The 13,797-nt window shown below is 48.0% G+C and overlaps 1 protein-coding gene across 2 annotated transcripts in view; it reads right to left on the bottom strand.

The window, feature by feature from the left end:
• The window catches only part of EFR3B (EFR3 homolog B), a 76,021-nt gene that overhangs the window by 37,855 nt on the left and 24,369 nt on the right, over positions 1-13,797 (bottom strand). For both annotated transcript variants that reach the window (XM_077811498.1, XM_077811499.1), the window contains exons 3-4: positions 11,685-11,806; positions 692-841 (exon numbers count right to left, since the gene is read on the bottom strand). In XM_077811498.1, the coding sequence (XP_077667624.1) occupies positions 692-841; positions 11,685-11,806 (272 nt within the window). The remainder of the gene's footprint in view (positions 1-691; positions 842-11,684; positions 11,807-13,797) is intronic.

The following is a 13,797-nucleotide window of genomic DNA, read 5'->3' on the forward strand; positions in this document are numbered from 1 at the left end:
ATCAAAATATATAGTGTCTAAATGGTTGAAATTTTTTTTGTCTTTTTGAATATATATTTTCTTCTTCTTTTATTTCCACCAGATTCGACCCAAATTCGCAAACCGTTTTGGTCCCCTGGAAAATGGATGTTTCATTGAATTTACCATTTGTCAATAAATAAATAAATAAAATAAAATAAAATAAAATAAAATAAAATAAAATAAATGTCACCCAGTTCTACTTAAAGGTCACCTGCAATGGAAACAAAATGTCTGGATTATTTGGTTTTTTTTACACCTCTTTATGATGTCTGTAGAAAGCCTGATGCGGGGGGTTGGGGTGCAGTTTAAGAGAAGATCGTTTTGTTGTTTTAGCCATCCCTTTTTTGTGGCAATAGTAGGAAATATGGGTCAGCTCCTCAACACTGCAAACCAGCGTAGCTCCGTTGACATCGATTTGTGCCAGCTGAGGATCTGCTTCAACGTGTACACTGCGACTGAAACCAGACAGACTCCCAAGGCCGGGTCCACCCATTTCTCACCCAGCAAGGACAGAGGGCCCTCCAGGAATTCAAACCCTTCCTCGCTGCTCGGGGAACAGAACAACAGTTTGCTGCTACCCAGACTCTAGCACTGGGGAATTCTAAGCAGCACCAAAAACGCTATCTGCAGCTCCGCGCCCCCTACCAGGAAGGGAAAAGCAAACTCCCACCTCTCAGCCTCCTCTGCGTGCTGTAGGTTGAAGAGCAGCGAAGGCACGATTTTGTCCATGTGCTGCGGGTCCCAGATGTTCGCTTGGAGTTCATCATTAACCGTCTTCCTCACCACCCCCTGAAGGCCTTTTATGCCAGACGTCCGGATCCTTAAGGAAAAGATTAAAATAAACAAAAAACACAAAAACAAAAGACCAACACATGGATGACACAGTGCTACCCATTCATTAGAACGTCTGAACCCGTGACTCCAAACTGCTGGGGATTACCCATCCCACAGGTGTGACATTAGGAAAGAGATGGTCATCCAGAGGTGAGAGCAGTGGACTGGCCATTCAGGAAGCCTGGGTTCTTTTCCTAACTCTGCAAGAGGAATGTGATCTAGCGGTTAAGACAGAGAGTCAGGACTCTGGGCTTCCTTTCTCAGCTCTGGGAGCTGGGCCTACTGGTTAGAACTCTAGCTGTTTGAAGGGAGGTCATTCCCTTTCATGGAGGATTTCAAGAGTTCAGAATCTGGGTTTGTTCCGATTGAGAGCAAAAAATTCTCTGCAAAAGGGGACAGAGCCCCAAGCTCCAAGGCAGTGTGCCTGGTGGGCTGTTTTGCAGCCACAGACCCTAGGACCTCTGACTCCAGGGCAGTCTGTCTGGTGGGCTGTCCCAGAGCTACAGGCCCTGGAAGTGCAGACGGCCAAGGAGCTTCTAGCCTCTCTGCTCCCGCCATCCCAGATGATGGGCTGCTGAAAAGCATAGCAGGCGAGCTGGCAGGAAACCCAGTAGGGTTCCCACAGAACTTTGTCAAACCGAACTGTCTCCACGGAACATTTAAAGTTTGACAAACTGGCAAATTCCAGTGAAAAGAACGTTGTGTTAGCATTTTTCCGACCTGCTCTAATTAGAACAGTGTACGGCGGGGTCCAGGCTCTGGCTTCTCCTTCCAGCTGTGTGACAGAGTGATCTATGGCAAGTAAATTTACTTCTCCGTACCTCAGTTTCCCCATCTCTAAACTAGAGATAATGTTACTTCTGTCTTTCCCAGGGGCTGCTGTCAGGACTAATTTGAAGTTTGTAAAGTGTTCTGAGAGCCTTAGGTGAAAGGCGCTAGAGAGGGACAAAGCACCAGTAGTGCTTAGCAAGCCAGGGCCAGGGGGTGAATTCCTGACTTTATTTCTCACTTAACAGAGAGGTCAATCTGCTTAGAAACAGCGATGGGCCTAGGATGCGACATTTACAATTGGACCAAGATCTAAATTTCCCCAGCATGTGGTGGGGAGGGGGTGTTGGATCGGGGGATTTGGTTTAGCCCAATACAAAGATAAAGGGCAGCCATGAAGTGGCAGACCCAGATCTGATCTTCCCCGGAGCCTGAGGGATCTTGGAGACAGGATTTTGGTTCAAGCCCATCTTGACTTAGAAGCAAATAACAACTGGTGTTATTTCTCTGTGTGTCCTAGCAGACCCCAACAAGCAATGGGCCAGCTAACGTAAATTAGCTTCGCTCCATTGACTTTAATGGTGGTATGCCAATTTCTACCAGCTGAAGATCTAGTCCAACATAATATGATCATTCACATCTCCCTCTAATAGCTGGCTCCAGCAAGAAGAGACTGCCGCTTTGTAACAGCTAAGAGAGGTACTCCTTTAGCGGGAGTGCTGTCCTTTCGGTTCTGAAGGTCCTAGGTTCCCTTCTAGCGGACTACAAAAATGTTCTCCATACTGAGAAATCCCCCGCTCTGCCCAGAGCCCAAACTGTTCAGTTGTGATGACAAGGAAAGACCACCCCTTTACTCAGATCAGCAATCTGTATATTCAGTGGTCTCCTAGAGCCAGAAAAATAAAAATAACCCAACACACTTTGTGAAACCAATTCATGGAACCACAGATCTGTCCAGTGAACTTATCTGACCCCGAGGCAACTCCCAAAGAAGGGCTGTTAAACAGAACTAAAACGCTCAAAACCACAGGGTACTTCTCCCCTGATTGCAGGAATCATAGAATCATAGAATATCAGGGTTGGAAGGTGTGACGAAGTGGGACTGTTCTTAATGTTTCCTCTGAATATTGTGGGGGTGCCTCAGTTTCCCCTATGCAGTTCTTAAGTATCTAGGTGGTGGGGTAAGGGTATATGATCATTGCAGAGCCCTAGAGGGCAGGTGTGTGCAGGGGTCTGGACACAGGGAATGTCCGACACCCTGTTTCCTGGCAACTGATGGCCTGGGCCCTTCCCCCCTGCAAGGTGAGAGCTAAAGTGTTGGAGAACAAAGGAATCAGGTGACCTCCTGGCCCGGGAAAGGAACAAAGCCCAGGGGAGGAGGGGCTGGAGGGAGTTTCAGTTTGGGGCTGGCTGGGACATGGAGTGAAGGGCAGACGTGGTTGTCTGGCTCACTGCCCCCCAAAATGGACCCAGCTGAGGGGTCCTGTTCTCTGTACCTACAAGCTCTGTTTTAGACCATGTTCCTGTCGTTTAATAAACCTCTGTTTTACTGGCTGGCTGAGAGTCACATCTGACTGCGAAGTTGGGGTGCAGGACTCTCTGGCTTCCCCAGGAGCCCCGCCTGAGCGGACTCGCTGTGGGAAGCGCACGGAGGGGCAGAGGATGCTGAATGCTCCGAGGTCAGACCCAGGAAGGTGGAAGCTGTGTGAGCTTTGTGTCCTGAAGACAGTCTGCTCCCAGAGAGGAGACTTCCCCAGAGTCCTGACTGGCTTCACGGGGAGCAGTTCCAGAGCATCGCCCAGGGACTCCGTGACAGAAGGGACCTCAGGAGGTCCTCTAGTCCAACCCCCTGGTCAAAGCAGGACCAATCCCCAATTAAATCATCCCAGCCAGGGCTTTGTCAAGCCTGACCTTAAAAACTTCTAAGGAAGGAGATTCTACCACCTCCCTAGGTAACGCATTCTAGTGTTTCACCACCCTCCTAGTGAAAAAGTTTTTCCTAATATCCAGCCTAAACCTCCCCCACTGCAACTTGAGACCATTACTCCTTGTCCTGTCCTCTTCTACCACTGAGAATAGTCTAGAACCATCCTCTCTGGAACCACCTCTCAGGTAGTTGAAAGCAGCTATCAAATCTCCCCTCATTCTTCTCTTCTGCAGACTAAACAATCCCAGTTCCCTCAGCCTCTCCTCATAACTCATGTGTTCCAGACCCCTAATCATTTTTGTTGCCCTTCGCTGGACTCTCTCCAATTTATCCACATCCTTCTTGTAGTGTGGGGCCCAAAACTGGACACAGTACTCCAGGTGAGGCCTCACCAATGTCGAATAGAGGGGGACGATCACGTCCCTTGATCTGCTCGCTATGCCCCTACTTATACATCCCAAAATGCCATTGGCCTTCTTGGCAACAAGGGCACACTGCTGACTCATATCCAGCTTCTCGTCCACTATCACCCCTAGGTCCTTTTCCGCAGAACTGCTGCCTAGCCATTCGGTCCCTAGTCTGTAGCGGTGCATTGGGTTTTCCGTCCTAAGTGCAGGACCCTGCACTTATCCTTATTGAACCTCATCAGATTTCTTTTGGCCCAATCCTCCAATTTGTCTAGGTCCTTCTGTATCCTATCCCTGCCCTCCAGCGTATCTACCACTCCTCCCAGTTTAGCATCATCCGCAAATTTGCTGAGAGTGCAATCTACACCATCCTCCAGATCATTTATGAAGATATTGAACAAAACTGGCCCCAGGACCGACCCCTGGGGCACTCCACTTGACACCGGCTGCCAACTAGACATGGAGCCATTGATCACTACCCGTTGAGCCCGACAATCTAGCCAGCTTTCTACCCACCTTATAGTGCATTCATCCAGACCATACTTCTTTAACTTGCTGACAAGAATACTGTGGGAGACCGTGTCAAAAGCTTTGCTAAAGTCAAGAAACAATACATCCACTGCTTTCCTTTCATCCTCAGAACCAGTAATCTCATCATAGAAGGCGATTAGATTAGTCAGGCATGACCTTCCCTTGGTGAATCCATGCTGACTGTTCCTGATCACTTTCCTCTCCTCTAAGTGCTTCAGAATTGATTCTTTGAGGACCTGCTCCATGATTTTTCCGGGGACTGAGGTGAGGCTGACTGGCCTGTAGTTCCCCGGATCCTCCTTCTTCCCTTTTTTAAAGACTGGCACTACTTTAGCCTTTTTCCAGTCATCCGGGACTTCCCCCGTTCGCCACGAGTTTTCAAAGATAATGGCCAATGGCTCTGCAATCACAGCCGCCAATTCCTTTAGCACTCTCGGATGCAACTCGTCCGGCCCCATGGACTTGTGCACGTCCAGCTTTTCTAAATAGTCCCTAACCACCTCTTTCTCCACAGAGGACTGGCCATCTACTCCCCATGCTGTGATGCCCAGCGCAGCAGTCTGGGAGCTGACCTTGTTCGTGAAGACAGAGGCAAAAAAAGCATTGAGTACATTAGCTTTTTCCACATCCTCTGTCACTAGGTTGCCTCCCTCATTCAGTAAGGGGCCCACACTTTCCTTGGCTTTCTTTCTTGTTGCCAACATACCTGAAGAAACCCTTCTTGTTACTCTTGACATCTCTTGCTAGCTGCAGCTCCAGGTGCGATTTGGCCCTCCTGATTTCATTCCTACATGCCCGAGCAATATTTTTACACTCTTCCCTGGTCATATGTCCAACCTTCCACTTCTTGTAAGCTTCTTTTTTATGTTTAAGATCTGCTAGGATTTCACCGTTAGGCCAAGCTGGTCACCTGCCATATTTACTATTCTTTCGACTCATCGGGATGGTTTGTCCCTGTAACCTCAACAGGGATTCCTTGAAATACAGCCAGCTCTCCTGGACTCCTTTCCCCTTCAAGTTAGTCCCCCAGGGGATCCTGGCCATCCGTTCCCTGAGGGAGTCGAAGTCTGCTTTCCTGAAGTCCAGGGTCCGTATCCTGCTGCTTACCTTTCTTCCCTGTGTCAGGATCCTGAACTCGACCAACTCATGGTCACTGCCTCCCAGATTCCCATCCACTTTTGCTTCCCCCACTAATTCTTCCCGGTTTGTGAGCAGCAGGTCAAGAAAAGCTCCCCCCTAGTTAGCTCCTCTAGCACTTGCACCAGGAAATTGTCCCCTACGCTTTCCAAAAACTTCCTGGATTGTCTATGCACCACTGTATTGCTCTCCCAGCAACTGCAGGAACCAGGAACTGCAGAATAGGTCTCTTGCAATCCAGCACGTAATTGAACCAGGATCATTTGTGCTCTATGGGTCAGGGGGAAACAATGAGTTTTCTGCACCATTGTCTTGCTAGAGGAAAATAAAATGTCCCCTGATCAGAGTAAGGGGAAAATAAGCTGCAGTGAATAAATCGGCCCAAAGAGACTCTGCTCAGCCACTAAACTATACTCCAGATTGGAATGGGCTCCATGGGAGTTGGGCACCTTTCTGCCTTTGACAATCCCCCTCCAGGTCCGAATGGATGCTTCTCTGGGATGCTTATTATTTAAATTGGGCTGCAAGAGGTGCCTTCAAGACAAACCGGCCGACAAGATCCCTGCCTTGGATGGTTTACGAAGGTCCCGATCCTGCATTCCATAGTGGGGTGATCATTAAACAGGTGCAGCGCTCCCTGGATGGGATCCCAAGGGCCTCTGAGCCAGATCCCCGCCGGCGGGAATCAGCTTCGCTTCACTGACGTAAATGCAGCTACATCAATTTACATCAGCTGAGGATCTGGTGTAAATGCCTCATATTCCTCTGTGGCTCCTACGGCTTGCCGCTTTCCCCAAATACAGCAGCCCTGACCTAAAGCAAACACACTAACCTCCCCACAGGCCCCAAGGGAACCTGAAGAAAGCCAACAGACCAGGCTGGAGAAGCTGTGTCTGACATGCCATCAATGCCTGGGCATCCTCACTCCCAGCCTCGCTCACTGCAGCACCACTGAAAATATGAGGCCCAAGGTGGTTAAAGGGACATAACTCAGAAAAACGTACCCTCCTTAAGGGATGGTTCACCCCACGCGGCATCTGTTCCCTGGAAAATGACTGCATTGTTTAAAGACATGGCTTGACTTCCCAGCAATCCCGGGGGGAGAAAAACCCTGCAGTGTTCCGTTCCTTTTGGAGACACGACATACATTATAACTTCAGGGGAACTGACTCAGGTCTGAACTTGGCCCTGCAACCTCATTTATCAATAAACACTAAGGATCAGACCCTCTGCTGGAATAAATCAGTGAGAGCCATTGATTTACCGCAGCTGAGGACCTGGTGCTGAATCACAGACCGAGCTCCGAGGCAGCTTGCTGACTTTTACCAGGTGAAACAGGTGTGGGAGGGCTGGGACTAGAAGAATTTGGGGCGGTGTTAAAAAGAGGATAAGCAGCTGTGCTTCAGGAGAACAGAAACGTCCACTGGCATTAGAGCTACAGGAGGCGTCAAGGGAATTGGTGCGTGAAGTACATGGACAGAACTGTTTAAAATACAGAGGCCGTTTCCTAGTATCCCAGGGCAGGTCAGATGGTCACGGACAGAGGGGTTGGCTGAAACCAGGTCTGGGGGAAAAAGAGGCCCCATGCAATTGGAAATCGTGACCCTGTGAGTAAGGGTCACAGGTCAGTCGCTATTTTCTCCTCATTTTCTAGGCGTTTGTTTCTCAATGAACTGTTTGGAAGTGGAGTAAAAGCCCCCAGACTATGAACTTTAATGTTCCCCTGGTAAGTCACCGGCAAGCCCTTCCGGCGACCATACTGCAGCTGTGTGTGGACCAGCACGTCCCTGAACCCCCACACACAAGAGTCGTGCCCAAGAAACTTAGGCCCTAATCCTGGGGGCAAACAAAAAGACTTCCCATTGGGTCACTAGAAGTAAAGCGGGGCGGCAGTCTGTGAAGGCTTTCGATCAGTAAAAACGGAGTGGGAACCTCAGGACTTAGCCCACTGCAAACAGAGATAGGCCTAGACTCTAGATCCAAATGTGCCTGGATGTCGGGGCATCTGCAATCCCAGTGGCAACCGAAACCCACTTGGCCCTGCCCTCCCCAGCACCCCTCTCCCCCACCTGCCCCTCCCCCCCCGGAGCACCCCTCTCCCCCACAGCAACCCCCCCCCCCCCCGCCCCCAGATTTAGTCAGGGTGGGTATTTTTAGTAAAAGTCATGGACAGGTCAAGGGCCATGAATTTTTTTTTTTTAATTATTGCCTGTGACCTGTCCATGACTTTTATTAAAAATCCCCCCGACTAAATGCTAGCCTTAGTGATGGCTCCTCCCCATTGCCAATGAGCTGAATTCAACCACTCTCGGGACAGGGGCAGTTGGAGCCTGAATCCGACTCCAGGTACCACTCGTCGCATGGACCCAGCTCTGCTAGAGAAGCAGGTGAATCTCACCTGGAGCCACCAGTCCTTATTGAGTTTTGACACCAGATGAAAAGCGTGATATGGGAGCCGAGTAGTGTATTATTCTTCCTTCTGATTGTTCAAATAGTAAAGGTTGACTCTTCATGTGTGAAAATGCAATTTTCAAAGCCTTAGAACTCAGCCAAATCTCATCCAATTTTCACTATAACACTTCAAGGCATCTCTTCTCAGTTAAGGCTCGTTCCTTGTCAAATTTCAGCTTTCTAGTCTCAGCCGTTTCAGCCAGACAACTTTCAAAACACAAAGCTGCCAATGTTACTTTTCCCCTCTGGGAAAATATTTTCCCCATCGCTCTCCCTGTTCTCAGAAATGGCTGGTGTGGTTTTATTCCCACTTTCCAAAAGAAAAAAAAGTCTCCTTCAAGCAGCAGGCCCCAAGAAGCAAAACCTGAAAGTTACAAGTGACTGCGACCTTAAGCTTTCTCCAGCCAGATTCTCACACTGGTACCCATCACTGCACTATTTGAGCACTAGACTATCTGAAAGGTGGGGTGGTCCAGCGGAGGGAGCTCTGGACCATAGGTTCTATTCCCAGCTCTGCCAACGACCCACCCTGGGTCATGTCCCCTCTCTGTGTGTCTGTTCCCACCATTAGTCCGTTTAGATTGTTAGCTCTACAATCTAGGGCAGGGATTGTCTCTTACCATATGACTGCACAGCGCCCATGACAATGTAGGTCCAGATTCTGGCTAGAGCACCTAGGGCTACCATAAAGCTACTAATAGTTTGTCCAGCAGCATTAAAATAGTCCAGGACAGCAAAACTTCATGCCCTTCTCTCTGGGTTTGTGCATAGTCTGAGCATTGGCTGCTCTAAGGTTCCAGACTCCAAGACCAGAGACCAAACGATCACCTCTCCTTTAGGCGCTAGACACACTTCCTGGCTCAGCTCTGAAGCACTAGGTTATTACTCTGTGCTGTCCCTGGCCTCTCTCTGCTTGTTATTCCTCGGCCTTTGAAAGGCTTCCTATAATGCCTAACCTCCCTATGAGAGATGGGGAAGCAATTCAAACTCAGACTGCAGCCTAACCATGGGCAAAATATGGTTAAGAGAACAGCAGGGCGTTACTGAAATGGCACCCAGTCAGGGTGACACTTAGAGAATCCCAGTGCCAGAGGGCCTGGAGCCCCTTGGCACGTAGCAGAGAGTCTCAGCTGGCTGGCTGGCTCAGCGTGCTTCACACACTGCTGCCGTGGTATTGCGCCAAAAGATGGCACGTAATATATCTTTGGAAAACTACTAACTCACTGCTAATTCATGTTCTTGCGTGATGCGGGTACAGTTACCCTACAAAGACTTATACAGATGTGCTGGAAAGCAATTAAAACATATTTAACGCAGGCATGCCAGGGGAAGTGGATAAATGGGCTTTTCCAGATGAAGGAAAGGGGCGGACACCTGAAGCCAGGTGTGGCCAAGCACAGGGGGCTTCGTACTGGACTTTGCAGGAAGATCATTTGCATTGCAAAAATCACATGCAGGGTAGAAGCCAGGATGGCGTCTACACCCGGCATGGAAAGGAACTTTATGTGGGGAGTCACTTCAGAAGAACACATTTCAAAGGTTTAGTGGTCTATAAAGAGAGGGGAAGAAAACCCTTAAGTGGCCCTTCCCCTGAGGAGACAAAGGGCTTGTCTACACTTGAAATGCTACAGTGTAGACACTGCTCTAGGGGTTCTCCTGTCGGTGTAGGTCACCCACCTCCCCGAGAATTCTTCCATCCACCTAGCGCGGTCTACACCCAGGCTTACGTCAGCTTCATTACGTTGCACCGGGGCGTGGATTCTTCACACCCCTGAGCGATGTGGCCAGGTCGACCTAAATTTTTAGTGTAGACCAGGCCAAAGAAACTAAGCGATTTGAAATCTGCGTTGGGATCCTGGCTAAGGACTAGCCAGCCACGCTGGAATAATGACTGTGGCGAGACAACCTCTCTGAACAAGAGACTCTCATTTGTTGAATTTCAGGCTTAGTAGAGTATTTTCACTTGTGTGTGTTTGTAACCATTTCTGTCCTTATGGGACCACTTACACCGAGGTTCGCTTGTTCACAAACTTGGTTTATGTTTGCTATAAACCAGCTCAGTGCCGTGACTGAAGGAAAGGATGTGTTAACCCCCGTTAAGATAACAGGCTGCTGTATATTGTCTCTCTAAAGGAGTAGCGACCTTGGTAATGGTTGTGTGAGCATTACAGTGAGGGGCTGGGAGTTGCAGAAATATGTTCCGGGAGGAGAACTCAGGGCTGGAAGGCTTATTGAGTTCCCCTGCAAACAGGTGTTGACTGAACCCCTTCTTGGCCTGGGAGACCCCCCAGAGCATCACAGTCAGTTATGGAATGCTTTGCAAGGGACGGAGAGGAGGTAATTTTAAGTGCTAGTTGTTTTTAAATACACTGCAGACAAGATCACCATAAACAACATTAATCTGTCTGTGTTCATCATAATTAATCCTCCCGAGGAGCATCTTCCAAGCACAGGAAAGCAAGTCGCTCATTAACACTCGTGTCTAGAGAGATTCGGTTTTCCGTATTTCAATATTATAATCAAGCATGCGGTCACATTAGTGGATTTTAATGCTGCTCTAAGGAGCCAGATCGACAGCACTGGAGACTGAAGTCCTATGTTGAACCACACACTAGATGCACACTTCCCACCCATATGTCTCAACCCTGATCTGAGTCACTGGGTCTCTACCAATTTGATGGCCTCTCTCTAGTGAGTTCTAGTGGTCTCTGGAAGGTTGTCCTAGAGGGTGAGTTTGTACCCTCTATGCCCAACAGCCATTGGCAAAAGAACCAGCTTTCCCTACTAGGTAGCTGGGAATAGATCCAGGTGGGAAAACTGTTTTCCTCTCCTGTGAATATTTTCAAGAGTTCAGAAACTTTTCCCTTCCACATCAGAACAAAACAGAAAAAAAACAGACAGAGACCCATTCACCTGGGATGAAGGAGAGGTGGATTCAAGTCCTGTGCTCTAACCACTGAGTTACCCGCAGGGCGTCTGCCTCTTTCAGTTCCATCCTGCACCCAAGAGACCTCTCTCGCTTAAAGTTCTGGCAAATCCAGTATGTTTCTTCAAACAGTTTTGCTTCCAACACATCGGCATTTTCCAAATAAAAAACGTTTGGTCGAAAAATTCCCAACCAGCACTAGCTGTGGGATGGCATGGAGAGCAACTGGATTCCATTTCACAGGTGGCTTCAGCTCCCAGAGGTTGTTCACAGGCTCCATTGCACAGTGATCCCAAGATGAAAAGCATCATGAAACGGCTTGTCTACATGGGGACACTCAGGCAAATTAATCCAAATTAATTTTCAAAATGAATTCGTTAAACTGCATTAAACCTGTGTGGACATTCTCGTTCACAATTAAAGTGGCCTTAATTCAGTTTAATTTAATTCGCTTCCAGATGAATTAAGATGAACCAAATTAAGGCCTCTTGAATTCTGGATAAGAGCATCCACACTGGTTAATGAGTTTTAACTCATCCCCTTTAAATTTTAACCTGTAGTTAATTCAGTTTAACTTTCCTGACCACGCCCAAGTAGAGAAGCCCCAAAAGTTTCGTTCACTTGTTCAGTTATTCATTTGCTAGACAGAAGTTGGGGCTGATGTATTTCATTCCATACTCACTTGGTTCTGATCTCCAGCTCATCGTGACTAGAGTGGCACATCTCACTGAAGCGTGACACAAAGAAATCATAGCTCCTGTGGTAGGACGGCGTGTCCTCTTCAATGTTCGCAAACTTCACAAACTGGAAAAGGGAAAATGAATGAGAGACTAAGTCAGCCCAGAGAAAGGAAAGCAAAGGCGGGAGGGAGAAAATTGATTAATAAACCTCACCATCAGAAGCAAGCTCCTCACAGAGCAGGTCACACCAACTCAAAGCAGCACCAGACCCTGCCAGAACAGATGCCAAACCGGCAAACATATCTCCACCGCTACAATGATCAACATCCCCCACAACACACCTGTTGAGATTCTTGGGTCCTATTCATACCTATCGCAACATGCAGGGTACCTCATCCAGTGCAACAAACGCCCCGATAACGACTTTGTGGGTGAAGCCAGATAACCACTACGCTCTCGAATGAACTTGCACAGGAAAATGATAGAAGACAGACACCCTGTCACCTGTGGGTGAACACGTTTCACAAAGCGATCACTCTATATCTGTCCTCGTCCTCAATGGAAAGCTGCACAACACCACCTTCAAAAGACCGGCCTGGGAGCTTAAATTCATAACTTCACAAGACACTAAAAAAAAATCACAATCTTAATAAAGACACTGGTTTGTGGCTTATTAAAACAGTCACCCGCTAACCCCCCTTTTTGTCCTAGGACTGCAGGGGTGTTAACAGGTCACTTCACCTTGAATGGTTTCTTACAAAACTGTGTTAACTACTTATGCTAACCTGTCTGTTCCAGCGGCTGGGACACTCAAGTACCTTTCCCAGACGTGAAAAAAAGCTCTGTGCAGTGCAAAAGCTTGTCTCTTTCACCAACAGAATTTGGTCCAATAAAAGATATTGCCTCCCCCACCTCGTCTCTCTAATATCCTAGACCCAACACGGACAACACCACCACTGCAAATAATCAAAAACTCTTTTACAATTCTTATAGCTTTTATGGGCTCCAGTGATACAAAGAGGACTTAAAGCTGCATTAAGGCAGACGCTGAGGACACCTCTAATGTAGGAGAATCCTGAGCAGCCAGCCCTATGCCAGCCCCCACCGTGGAGGGATAGGCAGGAGATTGGAAGGGAGATGTGACAGATGGGAACGCAATGTGCTCTGGTGATCCTGGCTGAGGGAGCAGCACCTTGAGGACCTTTTTCCACTGACAAGTTTAGAGCAACCCCAAGGCTGCTCTAATTTGCATTATAGGCTAGTCAACCTCAGTATCTCCAGGATCTGAAAAGGATGGCATTAAAAAGATTGCATAAAGCCATCTAATGCCCTCAGAAGGGCACTGAGTGCTACTCTAGCGGACCTGGAAATCTAGGCCTGAAAAGTGAAGGTTTACAATAACATGGGACTCTGAAAATCCAACTGGATTCTTCCCGCTTTTAACATCTCCACCAGGAAGTAGTGTAGATTCTGCCCGCAGAACTTAGTTGACAAGTCTGCTGCTGCTGACAGAATCCAACTCATAGCCGCATTGCCTCAGCGGGGCTAGCCAGAGTTAAAACTTGTTGTGTCAGTAAAGTCAGCAGATCTACAGATCTGGCCTTTGAGAGTCACATTTTCAAGCTTTTCTCTGCAACCACGAAGGCTAGAGACTTAGCCGACAGTCTCTGCAGTTTCTTTCCAGGACCTGAAGCTGAAGCTTTCAGAAAAACACCAAATACCACAAGACTCAGGATAAAATTGCAAGCACTGGTATCTAACATGAGCACCTAGCAAGTAGCTACGATGAAGAGAAGGTGGTCATTGCTTTCCTGACTAATCTCAGACAAACATCTTAGAAAATTACCAGTGCTGTGATACTTTGAATACACATTGCATTTATTTTTTCCCCAGGGAAAGGCAGAGTCCTTGAAATTTTCTTTTTTGCTAACAATTCCACATGCTTTATTTTTCCATTCTCCAAATGCAGGCACAACCAATTCCCTGGTGAGGTTTTGGCTACTGTAGCCCGACAGATCATTCCTGGGCTCATACTGTGCTGCACCTATACAACTGGGCAGATCATGATCCGCCAGCACGTGCAAGTTTTACATCGCCACAAGAGTTCTGTTAGCA

The sequence above is a fragment of the Eretmochelys imbricata genome, chromosome 3 (genome assembly GCF_965152235.1).
Source record: "Eretmochelys imbricata isolate rEreImb1 chromosome 3, rEreImb1.hap1, whole genome shotgun sequence".
Taxonomy (NCBI): Eukaryota; Metazoa; Chordata; order Testudines; family Cheloniidae; genus Eretmochelys; species Eretmochelys imbricata.